The sequence below is a fragment of the Neovison vison genome, chromosome 8, assembly GCF_020171115.1.
Source record: "Neovison vison isolate M4711 chromosome 8, ASM_NN_V1, whole genome shotgun sequence".
NCBI classification, from domain to species: Eukaryota; Metazoa; Chordata; class Mammalia; order Carnivora; family Mustelidae; genus Neogale; species Neogale vison.
This window is the reverse complement of record NC_058098.1, coordinates 795287-815504: the sequence shown is the minus strand read 5'-3', so window position 1 is coordinate 815504 and position 20218 is coordinate 795287. Positions and strand designations below refer to the sequence as shown.

The window sequence follows — 20218 nt, the reverse complement described above, 5'->3', positions numbered from 1 at the left end:
CATTCGCACGGGGGTCTCCTTGGGGACCTCCTCATTCCTCTCGGCGACTGGGGAATTGCAGAGAGAAAGCAGGGCAGAGGCGGGCGCTGGGGTTCCTTCCTTAAGCGTTTAGCTCATTGAACAAGCAGGAGAAGCACAAGGAGAAGGAAAGCAGGTCCTTGCAGAGGTCAGCGGCCTCCCCCTCCGTTCAGTTCTTGGCATGTGTTCTCTCTCCCTTCCTCATCTCTGTCTGTCTCCGTCCGTCTGTCTCTCGCAGCGGAGGCTCTGGCATGGGGCACACTAGCGTCACATGCAGTGTCTGGGGGGCCATCGGGCAGGACTCAGCAGCCCTCTCTTCGGCTCCCAGCTGACACCCTCTCACTTCCTTGGTTCTATTTATTCTCCAGAACCCCTGGAGAAGCCTCTGTTTCTCTCTCCCACTGTCCCCAGGGTGACAAGTGGCGGGAGGCCCTGCACAGAGGAGCTGCCTGAGCAGAGCTGCCTAGGCTCCCTTCCATCCTAGGACCTTCGAGGGAGGGCCTGACAATGTCCCCATTTTACAGATGGGGAAACGGAGGCTCAAGGGTGTCAAGGGACTTTGCCACAGCCCGGAAATGGCAGAGACGCGATTGGACTCCAGGCCTGTGTAACTGCAGCAGGAGCCTGGGGGTCAGGGCAGTGTAGGTGCCCCCTCACCCCTGCTGCTAGCAGCTGGAAGGCGCAGCCCCCGGCGCCTGGGAGGAGGCTGGCCCCCGCAGGCTCCGTCCACGATGGCTGGCGCGGGCCTGGGAGGTAAGAATGCAGGCTCTCAGGCCTCCCTGAGTGCCCCCGGGGAGCGGGCAGCCCACTCAGCACCCCCATCTGGACTGGGCTATATTTCACGCTTCTGATCCACACCTCACAGGTCCTGTTGGCCTCGGGGTCGGTGCGGGTCAGTTAGCGGCTCTTTGTCCCTCCTGGGGTGTCACCAGCCTGTGCTCCCTCTCCCTTCCAGGGCCCTGGTGCTGTTCCTGTTCTGCAAGTCAGCCCTTTGGGCCTCCCTGAGTGCCCCAAACTGGACATGCCCCCATCTGGGCCACACGCTCTCTCCTCCCCGTCCCAGGCCAAGGTCCCACCTCTCCTGGCAATCCACCTGTCCCCCTTGCCGGTCTCTCTCCCTTCCTGCAGCAGCCAGGCCTCCAGAAAACAGAGAAACAGGCCGAGCCCCGCCCACCCGCCACCAGCCTGTGGATCACGCTAGCCGTCCCCTCCCGCTTCACGCTGCACCCTAGACACACGGAGGGGAGCATAACACCCTGCCTCTACCTCTCCTGGGGGCAGCTGGCCTGGTCCCCTGTGGGCCCCGAGGTGGGCTGCATGGCGGTGCGGGTACATGGACTGGTCGCTCTCCCACGTCTTGCCTCCTCAGGTTTCTGTCCTGGGGAACCCACCTCCCCCTGAGGCTCCAGGGCCAGAGCTTGGGGCTCCGATGCCACAGGCTGGACAGACCATCCTCTGGGCCTCTGATTAGCTTAGAAGTGGACGCATGACCCAAGGTGGTCCAATCCAAGGGGATGTCAGGCTTCTTGCTGGGATGCTGGTACAAAGGTGGATGTGAACCAGGGAGTTTGCAGCCTTGGAAGCTGCATCTTGGGACCCTAGGATAAAAAAGGGACTGCAGGGCAATAAACCCAGTTTATTACAAATTGGTTTATAAACTGGGTTTATAAACTAATAAACCCAGGCAAAAAACCCCGTTCTTAACAGTATTGTTGAGCAGCTCGATCGAGCCTTGCCCAAAAGCCAATTCACCACTGGGCATTTCATCGCATGAACCAATAATCCTGCTTTGTTAAACCATTTGCGGTTGGATTTCCTGTGTCTAGCAACTAGCATCTAGAAAGATTCTTGACTGAGCTAGGCATGGAAGAGGCTGAGGCAGAGCGTGGGGTCCTTACTGTCTGGCTCCAGGAACTGGGCAAGCCGAGGTGCTGGCCCCATCTCAACACACTCTTAGCCGTGATTCCTCATCCAGTGTAGACAAGTGTGCTTCCGTGCAGCTGCAGGCTCCTTGGGTTGGGAATGGGAGGGTAGCTCTGGGCTTTTGGGAACAGGGGCACCTCTGCTGTGACACACAGCGTCTCAGACGAGCACGGCCATGCGCTCTGGCATCCCCTCTGTTTCCTTGTGCCCCGGGCCCCAGCTCCTCCCGTGCTCCACGCAGAACCCAGCCCCAGTGCCTCCCACGCGTCATTCAGAGGCGATGCCAGGGAGTCTCTTGGGGCTGGGTCCGCCAGGCCCTTCTCCCCTTGGGACTGAGTCCTGCCACCGACAGGCCAGAAGCCAGAGCCCAGCAGCCCCAAATCCAGCTCATGGTGTTCTGTCCAGATGCAGGATGAAGCCATTCCAGGAAGCACCTGGTGGTGGAGAAGAGAAAACAGACAGGGGGTCCTCGGGAGGAGATGCACCCTGTCCGACGCACCTGGACTTGGTCTGGCCACCCAGCACAGCAGTGCAAATGCTTCCAGCAGGATGGAGGTGAGCAGCGCTGTGAACGCAGCAGGGAGAGGGCGCTCACCGCAGGGCGCTCCGTGCGAAGGTTCTGGGAACGCGAGCGACTGGCTAGAATCTGTCAGGACTCCCCAGGGCTTGCAGATCCAGAGATGTGTGCCACAAAAACACGTTCGCGGCCGCGGAGAGGCCATTGTACACGGACATCCAGTAAACCATGAGGGTGAAGCAGAATAGTGACAAAGCGATCATGGTGATAACAGAACCCCGGTTTGCAGTATGGGGCTGGTTAGAGGAATTCCACCGTGGGTCTGCGCTTCGGAAGAATGACGTCCTGCTGCAAAGGCAGATGAGGGGGAAGTGCCACGGAGGGAGGTGCCGCTCGGAGGCTGGTTTGGGAAACCCGCTGGAGGGGCCAGCCCCGGGACCCAAGAGGCCCCGCATGGCATCCTGGGGCAAGGGGTGCGTCCTTCCAGCTCCGCATGTCCCTGCCTGGCCGCGTGGGTGAATGGACCACCCCCCCCAGCCTCAGCCCGTTCCTGCCCACTGTGGTTTGAACCTGTTGTGTTCTTGGTGGCTAAGTGGGACCCAGCAGTTGGGCCTCAGGAGCTTACCTCCAGTCACCTCTGGGTGAGGGACACTGAATGACGGGGAGAGGAGGAGGGCATGGGCCGGGCAGAGCAGGAAGGAGGAGGCAGAAGAGTGTCTGTGATCCCCACAAGCAGAGCGCAGGGAGGAACAGGTGGCACGGCAGTCACCAGACCAGAGCCCAAGCTCCTGGGAGGGCAGGAGTGCCAAGTCCAGACAACTGGACTTTATCCTGGAGACTCACGGTGCCTGGGGGTGCCTGGGCAGGAAGTGGTGAGTGAATTCCTGACAGCAGTAAGTGAGCCCAGAGGACAAAGGGCACAGTGGTTCCACGCCAGATAAACCCGGGTCTCGTCCCACGGCCCTGAGCACAAGCTGTGTGACCTCGTGTGACGCTGAGCCTCTGCCTTCTCCCCTGAACGGTTCCCACTCCGGGGCCCAGAAGGGAGCACCACAGGGCAGCGACCCGGCCCCCACAGGGAACGGTGCCTTGCCACCTCTTCTCAAGCCCCGGACTGGCCCGCCATGGTGTGCGGCTCTTCCTGGCTGGGGTCGGGGTGACAAGGTGTGACCCACAGGTGGTGACTGAGAACACGAGAGAGGTAAGAGAGGAGAAACTGCTGGGCCTGTCTTCCTCCCCTTGGCCTCCACTGAGAGGCAACAGCGCGGCCTGCGCACGGCCCCGCTCCCCCCTCCAGGCCGCCCTGCTCAACGGGAGACTCCCTGTGTCCAAGCCCAGGGGGTCCCGGCCCCGGGCCTTCCCGGGAACCCCTGTAGCTTCCTCAGCCTCAGGCCATGTTTCCTCAAAAACAGTTCCGGTGAACAAGCAAGGGCCCTGGTGTCCTCAAGACCGGCTTAAGCTGGAGGCCGGGGAGGGCCGGGCCCAGAGGCTCCCTGGCAGGTGTGGGAAACACCCCTGTGCCCCAGCTGGACCCGACCCAGGAGGTTTCCAGTATAAGGCGAGTGGAGAGTGAGTGATACTGTGGGCTCTGGAACTCCCCCCCCCAGGCCCGCACTACCTCTCGGAGGGGCCTGGAGCCCCCCCCACGTTGATGGGATCAGAACGTCATTCCAGTCATTTCAGGATGCGCATTGCTCCCGCCCCTCCCCGAGGCTCCGGGCCGTCGCGCCCGCGGGCAGAACCTCGGAGGTCAGGCAGTGAGCTTCCCAGGAGGCCGCGGAGGGCAGGGCGGGCGTCCGGGCTGGCTCGGGAGCGCGCGGCGGGAGCGCGGCCGGGAGCGCGCGCCGCTCCACACCGCCTCCCGGCGGCCGCGAGAGGGAAGCGCCTGGTCCGCGCGGGGCGTCCGGCACACGGACGCGCGGGTCTGCACCCGGGACGCGCTGCGGGGACGCGCTCCGAGGGAGGGTTGAGGCAGCCTTTACTTCCCGCCTTGGTCCGGAGCCCTGGGAGAGTGCTGGGGGGGTGCGCCTGCGGCTGGGGCTGCCGCCGGTCTCCACTGCGGCTGAGCCCGGGGCCCCTGGGGTCCGAGCGGCCTGGGACTGCGTCGCCTGCTGTTGCCGCGGGCCGGGGTCGGGCACTGCGTCACAGCCTGAGCAGCTGTGCAGCGCGGACACAGCGGGGCCTGCCTCTCAAGGAAACCCCGGTTGTGGGCCCTGCCCTGGCCGTCTCCCCAAGGCGCACCTGTTGTCGCTTTGCAGCTGGGTGGCTCGCTACGGAGAACCTGAGCCCACCCGGCCTTCGGACACGGACCCTCGCTCAGCCTGCCTGCGCACACCTTTGTCCCACTCACGTGTGCACGTGCACATGCGTACAAGCGCGTACGCACCGGCACACACGTCCGTGGGCACTTCCACAGCTCCGAGGGCACACACGGCAACATGCACGTCCCACGAACACGGGTGCACGACGCGCACACATGCAAACGCAAACACGCTCACAGATGCGTACACTTACCCACGTGCACGCATGTGGCCCTCACTGGCCCTATGGAGCTGCCATTCCTGCGGGCCGCTGGCTGGAGACCCCGTTCTGGGGTCCAGACAAGGCCCCCAAGACTAGTGCTGGGTGTCCTGATCCAAAAACACACCTGGTTGCCCCCTGGAGATACCCAGTTCCACACCCCTGCCTTCTTGTACTCGGAGGAGGGTGCTACAAAAGTGAGGTGCACACCTTGTCACCATTAAACTGCCTTTTGGACCTGGAGCAAATGGCTTCTTTGTTCTGCACCTCAGTTTCTTTTTTCACTTTTTAAAAAGATTTTATTTGCAAGAGAGAATGAGAGAGAGAACACGCTGTTGGGGGGGGTGGCTAAAGAGAGCAGCAGGCTCCCTGCCGAGCAGGAAGCTGATGCCCAACTCCATCCCGGGACTCCCGGATCATGACCTGAGCCAAAGGCAGTCACTTAACCGATGAAGCCGCCCAGGTGCCCCCACACCTTGGTTTTTTCATCTGAACAATGGGTTAACGTCAGAGCATGGGGGCTATGCCGCTTTCAAGGTCCTGATCAAACCCAGGGCCTGGCCTCTGGAAAGTGTTCAGGAAGTGTGGGCTCCTGGCCTGCAGGGGAATCACAGACTTCTTTTCATCAGTGGGGAGACTGGGCCCAGGGCCCACAGCAGCCTCACAGGTGACCTGCCCTCCTGCCTGGCTCGCAGTGACTTCCTTTCTGCCCAGCTTGTGTGGCAGCCTGACGCCCTGCAGCTTTGTGGGGCTTTCACTGCACTGCCCCAGGAGTTCCCTCCAGTTCTATTCCAGAGCCTCCCAGCCTGGGGAGGAAACCACAACCAACACCGTATTACTGCGACTGAAAGTTAACCGATGCAGCCCCAGAGGAACAGGTCGTCTGAACAGTGCCGACGGAGTAACAGAACACGGTCGGTGTGCAGCTCCGTGTCACCACTCCCCTGCCCGGACTCTGCTGCTGTCCGTGTCTTCTCCTGTTGTGTGGACACTGCAAGAGCCTTCAGATCGCGGGAAGAGGCCACAGCTCCGACGCCGGGAGGGAATGTGTTAGCTCTGACCTTGGAAGGCCACGCCTCTGGTCTCGGCTCCGCAGACCTGCCTTGCTCTGGGGATGACCACAGCCCCAGGCCTCTCAGAGTGGGGGCGGGGCGGGTGGTTAACTCTTCTGCTTGGTGATCAGGAACCTGAACATTCCGCCTTCCCTGCTTGTTTGGTCCCATGGGTATCAAATACTGGCTCCAGTTCTGCCTCCCAGGAGGGCCTTCCCTTCTCCTCTTCTCCTTTTAAACATCCTCTGCCCCTCCCAGCCCACCTCCTCCAAGAAGCCCACTGGAAATCCAACACACAGCTCTCTCTGTGTGAACCTGTGAAGCCTACAGTTCTGACCACGGGCTCTTGTGCTGAAATCTAGTCTCATTGCCACCGTGTAGACCCTAGTGGTGCCCATTCCTTCCGTGAACGCCAGTGGCTCCTTCCTGAGGGTTCCCTCCGGCTGCAAGACGGTCCTCACGGCCAGCCGGACACCAGGCATGCTGGAGTGGTGGAAGTTCAGACAAGCACGCAGGGCAGCTTTCAGCCAAGGATGGAGGGAAACGCAGAGAGACCCCACCTGTGCCCACCGCGACGGCTGCCCTGAAGGGACTGGCAGTCCCCAGTGTCCAAGGCTGTGGAGCAACTGGAACTCTCTGCGGGCAGAAGCAGGAAGCCGCACCACCGTTTGGAGGGCCGCTGGGCAGTTCTGCATGGGGTCCAGAGGACACCCACCCTCCGCACAGCCGCCTAACTTCCTGGCGCCGGAGCGGGAGAAGCGAACAGTGCGCCCCGAGACTGGCGCCCGGGTTTCAAGGCCTCTTCCTTCCCGGCGTCCACACCTTCAAAGTGGCTCCAGCGTCCGGCCCGGCGGGCCCTGCACGGGCGGGTGTCGTCCGCGGTCACGAGGCTCCCCTACTCACGGCCGCGACACGCACTAATCGGAGAACACGGCGCCGAGGGAAGGGCGCGGCGGGTCGGTCCGAGGCGCCTGGGGCCAGGCCGGCACCCAGCGTGGGGCCCTCCGGACACTGCAGCGAGACAGACCCCCGCGGCGCTCCCTCGCACGCACTTCGGGAGGACCAGGCCGGACGGCGCTGGCTCGGGGGCAGGGCTGCGGGGGCTGCACCGGTCAGCGGGACGTTCGACGGACGCCGCGTTGCTCCTCAAGCACGTCCCACGAGGCCGCTCCCGCAGCTGCGCCGGAACGGACCGCCCGGAGAGCGCCCAGCGGCCCGTCCACCACCGCGAACCCCGTCGCGCCGGGCAGCCCCGCGAACTGCGTCCCCGCGGCCGGCGCGGTCAGGTCCGGGACCTGCGCGTCCCACTCTGCGGCCGGCGCGCCCCGTCCGCCCCGCACACCCGCTCCCCCTGCTCCCCGGCGGCCTGCCCCGAGGGCTCGGCCCAGCTCGGGGCGGCGTGCGGTGGGGGGCGGCGGTCCCTCCCCTGCCGGGTCGCCCCCACCGCACGCCGGACTCGGCCAGTTCCCCCGCCCTGGGAGCCCGGTCCCCGCCGCGCCTTCCTGATCCGCCCCCGGTGGCCGAGCCGGCCCGGAGCCGTGCCCTCCGCAGCAGGAGCAGCCTCCGCGCCCGCCGCCCCCGCCCCCGCCCCCGGACCGCCGCATCCCCGCCCCCGGCCCGCCGGCCCCGCCCCCGGACCGTCGCGTTCCCGCCCCCGGACCGCTGGCCCCGCCCCCATACCGCCCCGCCCCCGGACCGCCCCCGGACCGCCCCCGGACCGCCGCGTCCCCGCCGGCACAGGCGCGGGCCGCGCTTCCGCCGACGCGTGAAGGCGGAAGTCCCGCCCCCGCAGCCCGCCCCACCCCCGGCTTCCCGGGATGCCCCGCGAGGCGCAACGTAGCCGGAAGCTGGTGGCGGCGGGGCGGGCGGCCGGCGCGCGTCCCCGGAGCAGCTTGCCGCGCGCCCGAGCCCGGCCGACCCCCAGCGGACCCCGGCGGACCCCGGCGGACCTCGGCGCGCGGGCTCGAGTCCGGGCCCTGCCGGGTAAGCGCGTGGCCCGAGGCCCCCGGCCCGCTGGGGCGGACACCCCCGCCCGGACCCCCCGACCCCCGGCCTCTCCCCTCGGCAGCCGCCCCCACCTCGGTGCCTGGAAGCGTCTGGCGCCCGCGGCCCCGCGCGCCGCTCCCCTACCGCCCGCGGAAGGGGCGCAGCGACCAGACCGACGGCCCGGGGCTGCAGGCTGAGGGGCCCCCGTCCTGGGAAGCGAGGGCTCGGTCCGGCGGGGGCGGGGGCGGCCGGCGCGGTGGGCGACCCCGGCGGAGAGGCAGCGGCTCGAGCGGCCCTTCTCGGTCCCCGGTCGGGGCCCCCCGCAGACCAGGGCGCGGGGAGGGCGTGGGGCTCGCTCGGGGTAGGCCTGAGCCTCCTGCCGCTCCCGGGCCGCGACCCTGCGCCCGCGGTGCTGGCCCGAGGTGCCGGGCTTCGGGCTGCTTTCCGGGACGCGCCCGCCCAGGCTCCCCGCAGCTCCGTGCGTGCGCGCAGGAGGGCGGTGCTCTGGGGGCTCCGCGGCCGCCGACGCCCTCCCCACCGGGGCGGCCCGTCAGCCGTCCCCGGGACCCGGCCCTGGCGCGGACGGAGTCCCGGCCTCAGGGCTGAGCGCCGCGCGGTTGACAGGGGCTTAGGCGGTGAACCGAGAAGATGCGCCCCAGCGGCTCGGCGGCTGCTGAGTTCTGCGCCCTCGCCGGAGGCGCGTTGTTGCATCTCGGTTTCGAGCGTTGAAGAGTTCTTGGATGGTTTTCAAGACCGACCGTTATCTGTGGCTTTGAGATGGGAGATGCCGGTGCGCGTCTCCACGGCAGCATCTCAGAGAGGCCGTCCCCAGGGCGTTTCCTTGCCACGCGTTACTTTGCTGCTCCCGCAAACCGCCCGTCTGCCTGATTTCATGTCACGCAATCAAATTCAGAGCATGCTCAGCCCCGTTCTGACTTCTGTTTGCCGGCGCCCTTTGACCGGGGTGTGAACCTCCGAGGGGAGGCACAGTTCTCTGGAGAGGCAGCGGCCGCCCACCAGCCCACAGGGGGCTCTCCGGGCCGCCGGTAGACAGCGTGTGCGGAGCGCTCTGTGAATTCAAACCCAGCCCCACGTCTTGCACGTGTGTGCACCGGTTGATGCCTTTCGCGTGCGGGCACGGACCTCAGTGTGATGAAACTGTCCTGCTAGACCGCGTCTGGCCGGGGTGTTGTGTTCGGGTGTTTGCCCCGGAGATCCGGGGGTTTGGGTGGACGGTCGCACGTAGCCCAGAAAACTGCAGAGCACAGAGGAGGTGCGGGTGAACTCCGGGTTTTGTCCCTCAGTTATAGAAAGCCGAGCCGACGTTTCTGTGTCGTTTCCTCCAGCTAGCTTCCGTGTGGGCACTGATGAACGCAGGAGTCCTGGCCTTCCAGACGGACAAAGTTTGGTTGTGCGGAGAGTCAGGGCTTCTGCCCGCGACTTCCTTCTGTGGACTGAAGTGGCAGGTGGGGTGCAGCACAGAGATCCTCTGGGAACGGTCACGCTGCGCGTCAACAGAAGGCTCCAGCTTCACTTCGCGGAGAGGCTGGCCCCATGAGGTGTCCAGCAGCCGGGCGGGCAGCCGGGCGGGCACCCAGTCCTGAGCCACTTACAGGGTCCCCGCGTGTCGTGCAGCAGGCGCGTGTTGCCATGAGAGCCAGGGGCCGCAGCCCACGGGCTCTGTTCACCAGCGAGGGAAGGGCAGGGTCCCAAGGGGCACGTGCGCGGTTGTGTCTTGGTGGCGGTACAGTGGCCTGGGCCCAGGGCCGAGTGGCGGCAGTGTGCACAGGACAGCCCCGTGCTGCCTCCCACCCCCTCCTCCAGCTTCAGTCCACTGTATCGGTTTTCCTGGTCGTGACTCCAGTGGGCTGTTGGTTGAACTTGAGCTTCGCCGAAACTGAGCTCTGTAAGGACAGAAGTGGTGTTTCTCTTGGGCCTGAGTTAGGGGCTGTGGTGCCCCAGCAGTGTCCCTGTGAGGCATGGTGGCAGGTGTGCCCTGCTGAGCTCATGCCGTCCGCCACCTCCCCCTCCAGGATGGCCCCGCGGAGGCCGCCCCGCAGACCCTCTCACAGACCAGCCTCTGCACGTAGCGGTCGGGGCTACCGCCTTGTCCCCATGCCACAGGCTGCGGAGTGGACGGAAGGAGTAGCACGCAGAGAGCGGGGCTTCCGTGTCTTCAAAGTCTGTTGGCCCCGGTGTGACGTGTTGGCCTCTCGGGTGGGCAGTCAGGTTGAGCGGCCAGTCTGTGTACGTTGTAGAAAACCGCCCCTGCTGCAGGCTTCGTCACGCACTGGGACGTCTTGTACGTTGTGCGGTGCGGGTGGCACAACGGGGACACCGGTAGTTCCGAGATTCCTCACTTCTGCATTGCCTTTGGCTGGAACCATGCAGGTGGCTCTGGGTTTTTCTTAGCACACGGAGGGCAGATTTCTTCTTTTTTTTCTTCCTCTTCTCCTTTTAAGATTTTATTTATTTGACAAAGAGCCACAGCGAGAGCAGTGGCACAAGGGAGGGAGTGGTGGGGGAGACACAGGCCTCCAGCCAAGTGGGGAGCCCAATGCGGGGCTCGATCCCAAGACTGGGATCACGCCCTGAGCCAAAGGCAGACGCTCAACGACTGAGCCCCCGGGCGCCCAGGCAGGTGCCTCCCGTGAGCGGCTCCCGGTGCTGCGTACTGAGCTGCGGCGCAACCCGCCAGCGTCCGGGCTGCCGCGGGAGACTCCCCTGAGACTCCGTGCGGTCGTGCGTTCGCGCTCCGATTTCTTGTGCAGTAGCCTACTGGGAGTTTTACAGCTTTGCGTTTCTCCTCTGCAGCACCATGGCCAGCCCCAGAACGAGGAAAGTTCTGAAAGACGTCCGAGTGCAGGATGAGAACAACGTAAGCGTCGGCCCGGGTGCTTTGAGACTCTGCAGACCGCTGAGACCCCTCCCTGTTGCCCTTAGTCTGGGTCCAGCCTCTCCTTTGCTCCCTCTGGGGGCTTTCCGTCAGGTCTTTGGGGTCCCTGGGCCCCGAGTGCCTGGGTGAGTCGCACGTGGCTGTCCCCGCAGGTGTGTTTCGAGTGTGGTGCCTTCAACCCTCAGTGGGTCAGCGTGACCTATGGCATCTGGATCTGCTTGGAGTGCTCAGGGAAGCACCGCGGGCTTGGGGTGCACCTCAGGTCAGTGCCCTGCCCCCCGTGCCTTGAGGTCCTCCTGTCAGGGCACGGTGACAGGGTGACACATGCTGCTGTGTCAGCTCGGCGTGCCCACAGGGGTGTCACGGGCAGTGCATGCGCCGGAGTCACGGCCTGCTTGGGGCGGGGGCTCTCGGACGCCCGGTGCTGATCCGTAGGTTGGCGCTCTGGCCTCTAGCTTTGTGCGCTCTGTGACCATGGACAAGTGGAAGGACGTGGAGCTGGAGAAGATGAAAGCCGGAGGGAATGCGAAATTCCGGGAGTTCCTGGAGTCTCAGGAGGACTACGACCCCTGCTGGTCCCTGCAGGACAAGTACAACAGCAAGGCCGCGGCACTCTTTAGGGACAAGGTGGGACTGGCTGAGCCGCGGTGCCGAGGCGCTGCCCGTTGGCGGTGCCAAGGGCTTTGGGAGCTGGCTTTCTCCTTTGGGCGCTGACATGCTCGCAGGGCTGTGCAGTCTGTCCCCAGATGGGACGCACGGGCCGTCTTAACCCACTGGGCGGGAAGCAGGTGGGCGCTGGGTTAGCGGCTCCCTTGTGGGTGGCGGCTGGCGTCCTGCACGGAGGACGGCAGCACGTCATCAGGGGTTGGAGCCGCTGACCGGGAACTTGCCAGCCCTGCTGTTTAGAGTGACACCCCGTCTCGGGTTTGACCTGTGGCAGAGAGCCCCCAGCCCGTGGCCTCTGAGCCTAGGGGCCCTAGGGTGGGTGACAGCACTGATGGCTCCTCACAGTCCCGGGCCGTCTGATGGCTGTGTCCCCTTGGCAGGTGGCCACTCTGGCTGAAGGCAAAGAATGGTCTCTTGAGTCCTCGCCTGCCCAGAACTGGACCCCACCGCGACCCAAGACGCTGCCGTCCACTGCCCACCGGTAGCTACTCCTCTAGCTTCTGGTCTGGTCACAGACCATTCTGGGCCTGGCCCTGGCCTTGATCTTAGCCATAGCTCAGGACCCTCGTGCTGGCATGGGAACGGCTCTCTAGGTCATTGGAGCAGTACAGGCTCTCCGTAAAAATGCTGCCTGTAAGTTGCGTCTGAGTCGAAGGGCCGCCCCATTCCTCCAGAGCCCCGTCGGTGCAGGTCCTTCCAGACCAGCCCGTGACACGCACGCGTCTCTGTAGGAAACGCTCTGGCCGAGCGTCGCTCACCTCCCCGTCCTCTCGAGTGCTGCCCGCTCCCAGGGCCGCCGCAGGGACGATGGGGACCGGCTGATCCCCGTGCCGGACGTCCTGCATCCTCTCGCGTGTCAGAGGCTGGTGTTCTGGGGTGACTGGTCCGGAGAAGACTCCCTGTGGGCACGATGGGTGCCCAGGGAACCCCGCCGCACCCCCGCACCGTGTGTTTTGTGTGCCGGCTTCAGCCTCCGTCCCTCCAGCCTCTCTGCGGCCTCCCTGCCAGCGTGGGCAGGCGCTTGTTGCCAGCCGAGCCTAAGCCACCTTTCAGACAGACCCGGAGGCCGGCTGCCCTTAGTTCTCTGTTCTTGGAGGAGCCCAGGTGTGACCAGGGGGACGTGACGGCGTACAGGCCCGCACGGCTCCCTCGGGTGCCTGTCCATCCTCTGCTGGCCTCCCTGACGTCTGACTCTGCCTTTCAGAGCCCCTGGCCACGCGCAGAACTCGACCTCCTCCTCAGACAAGGCGTTTGAAGACTGGCTTAACGATGACCTGGGCTCCTATCAGGGGTGAGCCCGCGGGCAGCAGGGGGCTCGGGCCCTCGGGGCGGGGGTCTCCGGTTTTCTGTGAGCAGGACGCGCGGAGCCCACGTGCGTCACGCGGGGCTGGTTGTGGCATCCCTGAGCCAGCCCAGGTGTGCGGAGTGGTTTTAAGTGGTGAGAAACCTAACATCTAGGGGAAGAAAGAAGAGTTTTCCTTCTTGGGAACAGCCTGACCCGCGAGCGGGTTTTGTTCCCAGAGCCGTCAGACTGCAGCTCTTCGACGTTGCTCGTGGCGGCCGGCTGGCGGCTTTGGGCCTTGCCGGGGTTCCCTGGGTAAATGCAGAGCTCCCGGAGGAGAGCCTGACCCGTGAGCCCGCCGTGCTGTGGCCGCACGTCCTCCCCGGGGCCCTCGCAGCTCTGCCCGGGATCTGGGTGCCTCCCGCCGTGAGGCTTTCAGGAGCGAGCTGCTCTTTGTCTCCCTGCCAGGGCCCAGGAGAACCGCTACGTGGGGTTTGGGAACACGGTGCCGCCCCCAAAGAGGGAAGAGGACTTCCTCAGCAGCGCTGTGTCATCCCTGTGCTCGGTGAGGACCATGCCCTGCCCCACAGGCCCATGGCCGGCTGGCCGCCTGCGGGACGCCTCCCCGTCCCTCGGCAAAGTCGTCTCTGCGACCGACGCGCTCGCTTGGCCCCTGCACGTGTACTCGTTGAGTGACCTCCTTATAGAGCGTACGTTGCCGGTTAACCGGGCCCATGTCCTCCAAGCACGACTCCTGTGCGGGACCTGCCCGGCCCTCCCATCCTGCGAGAGCGCTGGGCACAGCCGATCCGGGCCCTCTGCCCGCCAGCCCCGCGCCGCGAGCTCTCGAAGCTGCACGCTTGGGCTGTCGCACCCTCTGGGTTTGGCGCTGGCGGCCCTGCGCCTTGTCCCCCGTCCACACCCCGCCCCCAGCGCTTCAGGTGAAACCAGTTTTCCAAGGCAACTTACTGTGGCCTTAGACGACGTGCGCTCACTGCTGTGCTGTCCGTGGGGCCCGCTGCAGCCCCAGGGCTGTGGCCGGCGACGTCCGGCAGCTGTCCCGGCCATGTGCCGCGCCTGTGAGAAGGCGAGGAGACGTCCGCGCTCACAGGACAGGGTCTTCGGGGCACTGTGGGGACACACATGCAGACGGAGCAGACGGGAGGGTGGAGACAGGAAGCACTGGGAGTGCCCGTGTGTCCGCTGTTGCTGTAGGGTTCTGCGTCCCCAGTGCCGGTTAGGGGATCTGCTGAGCGCCACTGTCGGCTGTCCCTTCTAATCCGCGCCCACGCGCTATTCCCGAAGCGCTGGGACTTCGTCAGAAGCTACGGCCACGACTCCAGAGCCACGTGGTGGCGGCTGCTGGAAGGCCTCCTGGGGCCCCGGACGGCCAGGCTCCCCTCTCCAGGGAGGAAGGGCTCGCCTCTAGCCCGGAGCCTGCTGCCTGGGAGTTTATGAAGTCGGGTGCCACCAAACACAGCAAGTTTGTGTTGGTCTTCCCCTCCCGCGGGTCTTTAATTCACCGAAAAAGCCGAACGTGGTTGTCTGCTAAGCATAAAGGTTCCTCTGCTTCGTCGTGGGCGGGGGGGCTGTGTTGGGAAGCTGGGCTCTGAGGGAGACGTGTGTGGGTGTTCGTAGTTTCCGTTGGTTTGGGGGGCTTAGGGGAAGATCTCAAACTCAGAATAGGTCTGCCTGCAGATTAGGTGTCCGGCCCCAACTCCTCCAAGGGGAGGTGGAGGGCCCAGGGCAAAGGGACGAGCGGGAGGGAGCCTGCACATGGGGCCGGCTGGGTGGTCAGGCGGAGCACGGCACGGACGCGCGTGCTGTCCCGGCTGCCGCAGCGTGGGATGTGCCCACGGCAGGGGGCCCTGTTCTCCTTGGGAGATGGGGTTGCCGCTGTGGGAAGGGACTCTGGAGGTGGCCTTTCTGCAGCGCGTGGGTGCAGAACCTGTCAGCCTCTCACTGAGCGGCAGACGGCACGGTAGGCAGGGCCTGCCTGGATGGTCACCCATGGAACCTCAACGTGGCCTCTCTGTGGCTTCTTCCCAGGGCTGGAGCAGTTTCACCACCGGAGCCAGCAAGTTTGCCTCCGCCGCTAAGGAGGGGGTGAGTAGCCCAGCCCAGCAGCCTGCCCGCGCGGCCCACATGGGCTGTGCTGGTCAGGGCTCCGGGGCCAGACAGGGGTCTTGAAGGGGCTCTGACGAGGGGTGGAGACCATTCCCAGCCTCAGGGCTTCCTCCTGGGCCCGGGTTGTGCACTGCTTCCCCTAAGTCCCCGAAGCTGCGGCAGATCTCAGGGCTCCGCCGCACGCTGCTTCCATGCTGGGCGTCCGTGTTCGTGTTGGAGCTGAGCGCTGTGCAGAGGGCCGGCTCCTCGGGAGAGCTGGGCTGTGCCTGGGTGTGGCCTGTCGGTCCTGCAGGCTGAGTGGTCCCGCGGCCCTCCGGTTCTGCTGCTGGGCATGGGGCAGGGGTCGGGCAGTTGGACTGCTCGCTGCCCCTCGCCGCCTCTGCCCAGGCGAGGGAGGGTCGGGGGCTTAGTCGGGACACACAGGTGGGGCGTGAACCTTGGAAAGGAAGAGGCAGAAGCCTGTCTGGGGACGTCAGCTTGGAAGGACCCTGTCGGGGACGTCCAGCAGGTTTCCAGGCCTGGGTGGCCTTGGTGAGGAAGGTGACCTGGAGCAGGGAGGGCCCAGGGCCGGCTCCAGGCGGGAACGAAGGCGCTGTGGACGTCTCTCCGTGCGCTCCGTGGGCCCTGGTCCCCTGCTTCCTCCCCTGCCAGCCCCGAGGAGCCCGGCCTCGGGCACCAGGCCCTGTGGCACCACCGCCCTGGCACATGGCGTCTGCTGGCCCTCTCTGGGCCTCATCCCTGCAGGGCCCCAGCCGGGAGGTGCAGGCGCCTTTCCGCAGGAGCACCTGTGCGTGGGCTTTCTTCGTTTCTGAAAGTGTCTGGGGGTGCTGCGCTACGGGGAGCCATGGGGCGGGGACATGCTGGGCGCCGAGCAGGTGGCGTGGTCTGGGCCGCAGGGTGGCCGCCCCTGACACTGGACCTGCTCCCCCCGGGCCTCTGTGCCACGGGGCTGCTCCTCCAGCGGGCGTGGCCTAGTGTGCAGCTCCCTGGGCCCCTCAGGGCTGCTGGGAGGGGGTGGCTGGCAGGGGACGGGCCTAGGGCCCAGCGTTGGTCGGGGTCTGGGGATGTGCAGCCGGGGGTCCGGCGTCGGGACTGGCGATCTCAGAGCCCCGTGTTTCTTTCCAGGCAAGCAGATTTGGATCTCAAGCAAGTCAGAAGGTAATGGAGAAAGCTTTGATGTCTCGTGCTGTGGGAACTTCTAGTCCTGTCCTGTCGGTGTCTGGGCTAAGGCCAGAGGCAGAAGCCCTGGAGCCTGTCCCGGGGTGGGGGTGGCAGCTGGTGTGCGAGCCTGGCCTGTGCCTGTCTCGGGCCCCTGACTCGCTCACGTGTGGTTTTGGAAGTTGTACGTTGGGAGTGGAAAGCAGTGGGGCGTGGCAGTAAGTGGACACCCGAGGTCCCTTTGAGGGCACCTGCTGGCGCGAGGCCGCGGGAGCGCGAGGCCGCCGAAGCTGCTGCCGCTGTCTGTGTCGCGTCCTCTCACTCACTCTCTCCCTCCTCCGCCCCCACCTGCTCCCTTGCTGTCTGGGTAAAGTTCTGGGGCTCCAAGCAGCAGCCCGAGCTGGTAAGGCCCAGGTCTGCTCTCGTGCATGCCTTTCCCCATCTCTGTGCCGTCCACATGCTTTGCCCTGAGCTTCCCTGGACCGTGGCCTGTGTGTGTCCTCGCTTACGTGCGTTCACCCTCAGAGCGCCTCGCCAGCCCGCTGGGCTCCCATCCGGCCCATCTGTGCTGCTCGGGGACCTGAGACCCTGACGAGGGGCCCGGGGTCCAGAACCGGGGGGCACGGCTCCTGCTGGGCAGGAGGTTCATTTCCCGGCCCCGTCACCTCGGGCTGAGTAAGCGGAAGGAGGGTCATCCCTGTGGCGTGGCGCTGGCAGGTGCGGTCACCCGGTCCGTTGAGGCTGCTGCTCCGCGCTTTCCTCCTCAGCCGCCCCGTTGCCCTGCCGCACGTGGCTGTGCTCGTGCGATGTGCTTGCGTGGGCGCTGACGGGAAGACTGACGGGTGGCCGCCGGGTCTGCTGCCCCTCTGGGCTCCTTCGTTCCGGAGCAAGTAGGCCTGGGGCAGTGGTCTCTGGCCACCCCACAGCCAGGGGGCCTTGGGTGCCGCAGCTGCCGCGAGTGCAGGGGGTGAACGGGTGCCAGTGGGCTGCTCACCGTCTCCCGCCTTCCCTTGCTCGGCCACACTCGCAGCCACCGTGCTGACCGGCACCTTGGGCGACATGCCGCTCGGGCCCGCCTGACTTCCCGCTCCTCACACAGGCTTCAGAGCTGGGCCAGAGTCTGAACGAGAACGTCCTCAAACCTGCGCAGGAGAAGGTGATGCAGCCCCACGCCGTGCCCCTCTCTTCCTCCCCACCCCCGCAGGCGCGTGCTCCAGGGGAGCAGCTGGTGCTGGGGGGTTTCCAGCAGCTCCGAGTCCCGCCAGGGCTGTGCATCCCGCAGGGCCCCCGCCCCTGGCTCTGGGAGGCCCAGCCTTGCGCTCTGTCCCTCGGGGTGGGGTGGTGTGGGCAGCGTGGAGGTGGCTGGCGGGGCCAGGGAGGACCCCCGGCGGGCCGTGGCCTCAGGAGGGGGTGCCCTCCCCCGCGGAGGATGCCGCACTACAGTGGCCCGGGCTGGGGTCGGCGGCCCCTCTTCTCTCGCGGGGCGACGGGCTCGCACACAGCTGCCGCCGCGGGTCTGTGCGGCTCGCGCTGGCCTGTCGGACGGGCCACGGGGGCTTTCTGCCGCTCGGCTGACGGCGCTGTTCCAACCCACGCAGGTGAAAGAGGGGAGGCTTTTTGACGATGTGTCCAGTGGGGTCTCTCAGCTGGCGTCCAAGGTAGGGCAGGCCCGCCTGGCGCTCGGGCGCGGCCGGAAGCCAGTCTCCACATTCCAGGGCCCGGGCTCTCCGTCCCCACGCACTCGTGTGGCCACAGGGCCCGCAGAGCGGTGAGGAGGTGCCACGAGATGCTGCCGTGGGCGCCTGGGGAATGTGGGGACAGCTGCCCGGGGGTCTGTCCCGTCTGCTAACTGTCGCTTCTTTCTTCTGCCCTCGTTCTGCTGCCACTGCTCTTCCCTGGTGAGTGCCGCCTTCTGACGTGCGGGGGCATGGCCGGGCTCCGGCTGCCGCCTTCCTGCGGGCGGGTTTGGTGTGCGTGGGCCCCGCAGCCCAGCCCGTCCCTGTCTGCCTGGGGAAGCCCGCAGGGGCTTCGCACACAAGCTGTTTCCTCGAGCTACCGAGTCCCAGAGCCTCCTGCCGCCGCCGTGTGCACGCAGGGAGGGAGAAGCCTGTGAAGGCCGCGTCTCTAAGCTCTGCCGGGTCTTGGAGCGGGACCCCGTGTGTGTGCCGTGTGTGAGAACCCGGCCTGAGCTGCCACCTCCTGTCCCCTTCTAGGTCCAGGGGGTAGGCAGCAGGGGATGGCGGGACGTCACCACTTTTTTTTCTGGGAGAGCAGAGGACCCTTCAGACAGGTACGCCATTTTCCCGGGTTTCCTCGCACAAGGTCTCTGGGAGGCAGTTGGCATCCCCCCGGGGGACAGGCACGTCCTCCCCTTTGGGGAACAGGGATCACTGCAGCCCCCAGAACCCTGGAGATAACAACTCCGTGGTAACTGCTGCTGCCCAGGGTAGGGAGGGAGGGAGGGAGGAGGCCTGGGAAGGAGGGGTGCCTGCACTGATCCCTGTCTCTGGTCTGGGTGGGTGGGGCCCGCGGGGCCCTCAGCAGCCCTGTCTCCTCGCTCACGCTCGCCGTCCGCTCTGGGCTTGTGTCCTGGCTTGTCTGCGGGAAGCCTGGTCTGGCTGTTTCCCATTACCAGCTGCAGCGTGGGTGGGGTGGGGAGGGACACATTTCTTGTGCTCAGGGGGCCCCACGGCTTCCTGGCACACCATTTAGTGGTTCACGCCATGTGGCTGCGCTGGCCGGGGTACGGCTCCACTGCGGGGCTCTGCGGGGCCCCCTCTGTCTCCGCACAGGCAGGGCCCACGTGCTCAGGGCTCCCTTTTCCCTTAGTCACTGCAGAAAACCGGCCTCGTACGTTGTTCTTCACGACAAGCTCTTTTTGGGGTGGGACTGACTCTGCCAGACTAGGGTGGCAGGAGGCCCGAGTGCTTCCGGCGGGCTCTGTGCCCCCTGGCTCCGAGGTGGAGTGGCATGGAGCCCAAGCAGACAGCATCTCCCAGCCCCGTCAGGGTCTGGGGGAGAACAGCGAGGGACAGCCTTGGTGGCTCGGGCTGTGGTTCAGTGTCCTTCTGTCTTCCCAAGACCCCTGGAGGGCCAGAGCTACCAGAACAGCGGTGGGGACCACGCCCTGAACCGCACCGTGGACCAGAGCTTCTGGGAGACCTTCGGGAGTGCCGAATCCACCAAGGGCCACAGGTCCCCAAGCAGCGACAGCTGGACATGCGCGGACACCTCTGCCGAGAAGAGGAGCTCGGACAGCTGGGACGTGTGGGGCTCGGGCTCTGCGCCCACCAATAAGAACAGTGACCACAGTGATCTCGGGGAGGCCTGGGGGGGCAGCGGGGAGGGCAGAGCCAAGACCGCCAAGACCACACCGCCCGTCATGACAGTGGACGAGGGCTGGGACAACCAGGACTGGTAGGCCTGCGGCGCCCCAGCCCCTGCGTCTGCACGTTGCCCCACTTCCTCCCGTCGGACCCCAGAAACCAGCCGTCGCGTGAAGAAGCACTTGGGTGGGACCTGTGGGGGTTGGGGGGAGGGTGCCAGCTCGCACGGACACCGGCCTTGCAAGGCCACGGTGCTGCGGAGGCCTTGTGCTGCCCCGCGGTCCGTGTCCCAGCTCCCCTGCGGAAGCCTGGCCGGGGTGTCACGGGGTGGGGGCCGGGTCTGCTCCTAAGCCATTGCTCCCGCGACGCTCTCCCTAATAAACGCTCCGAGTGGCCGCCGCGCAGCCGTGCTGTGTTGGGTGTGAGCCATGTGTGCTCTGATAGGTCAGGCCCAGGCTCGTCCCGGGCCAGCTTTTCTGCGTGAGGGATGTGCCCGGGGCCCTCCCTGGCTCTGTGTCACCGCCGGGCTGCTCTCCTGTGTTGCCTCTCCAGATCTCCGCATGTGGCCATACGAGGCCCCCGACACCCGGGCCCTCTGTCCGTGCAAGCACGGGCCTACCGGAGCCAAGGTGGCTCGCTGAGGACACCACAGACAGCTGAGAAGTGGGGACGTAAAGTGAAACAGGAGGGGGAGGCTGGCCAGCGCACGTCTCCTGAGCCCAGGTCAGGGTGCGGGTCACCAAGGAG

The 20218-nt window shown here is 66.0% G+C and overlaps 1 protein-coding gene across 8 annotated transcripts; it reads left to right on the top strand.

The window, feature by feature from the left end:
* The first annotated feature begins 3312 nt into the window (after window positions 1–3312).
* Window positions 3313–19875, top strand: ARFGAP1 (ADP ribosylation factor GTPase activating protein 1). 8 transcript variants are annotated; one of them, XM_044262685.1, is made up of 14 exons: window positions 3313–3659; window positions 10831–10894; window positions 11065–11174; window positions 11368–11539; window positions 11959–12059; window positions 12783–12869; window positions 13329–13425; window positions 14910–14966; window positions 16113–16145; window positions 16519–16548; window positions 17245–17301; window positions 17744–17803; window positions 18359–18435; window positions 19227–19875. In XM_044262685.1, the coding sequence occupies exons 2-14, from the start codon at window positions 10835–10837 to the stop codon at window positions 19564–19566; spliced, it is 1281 nt and encodes a 426-aa protein (XP_044118620.1). In that variant the 5' UTR covers window positions 3313–3659; window positions 10831–10834; the 3' UTR covers window positions 19567–19875. The 8 variants fall into 8 exon arrangements, with proteins under 8 accessions (XP_044118620.1, XP_044118619.1, XP_044118623.1 ...); XM_044262684.1 differs by lacking the exon at window positions 3313–3659 and adding an exon at window positions 7916–8013; XM_044262688.1 differs by lacking the exons at window positions 3313–3659; window positions 17744–17803 and adding an exon at window positions 7916–8013 and having other exon boundaries at window positions 18365–18435.
* The last annotated feature ends 343 nt before the right edge of the window (window positions 19876–20218 follow it).

Coding starts and splice junctions, on each gene's coding strand:
- ARFGAP1 (XM_044262685.1), top strand. CDS start 10,835: ATGGCCAGCCCCAGAACGAGGAAAGTTCTGAAAGACGTCCGAGTGCAG. Junction 10,895..11,064: donor GAGTGCAGGATGAGAACAAC/GTAAGCGTCGGC, acceptor CTGTCCCCGCAG/GTGTGTTTCGAGTGTGGTGC. Junction 13,426..14,909: donor CTGTGTCATCCCTGTGCTCG/GTGAGGACCATG, acceptor GCTTCTTCCCAG/GGCTGGAGCAGTTTCACCAC.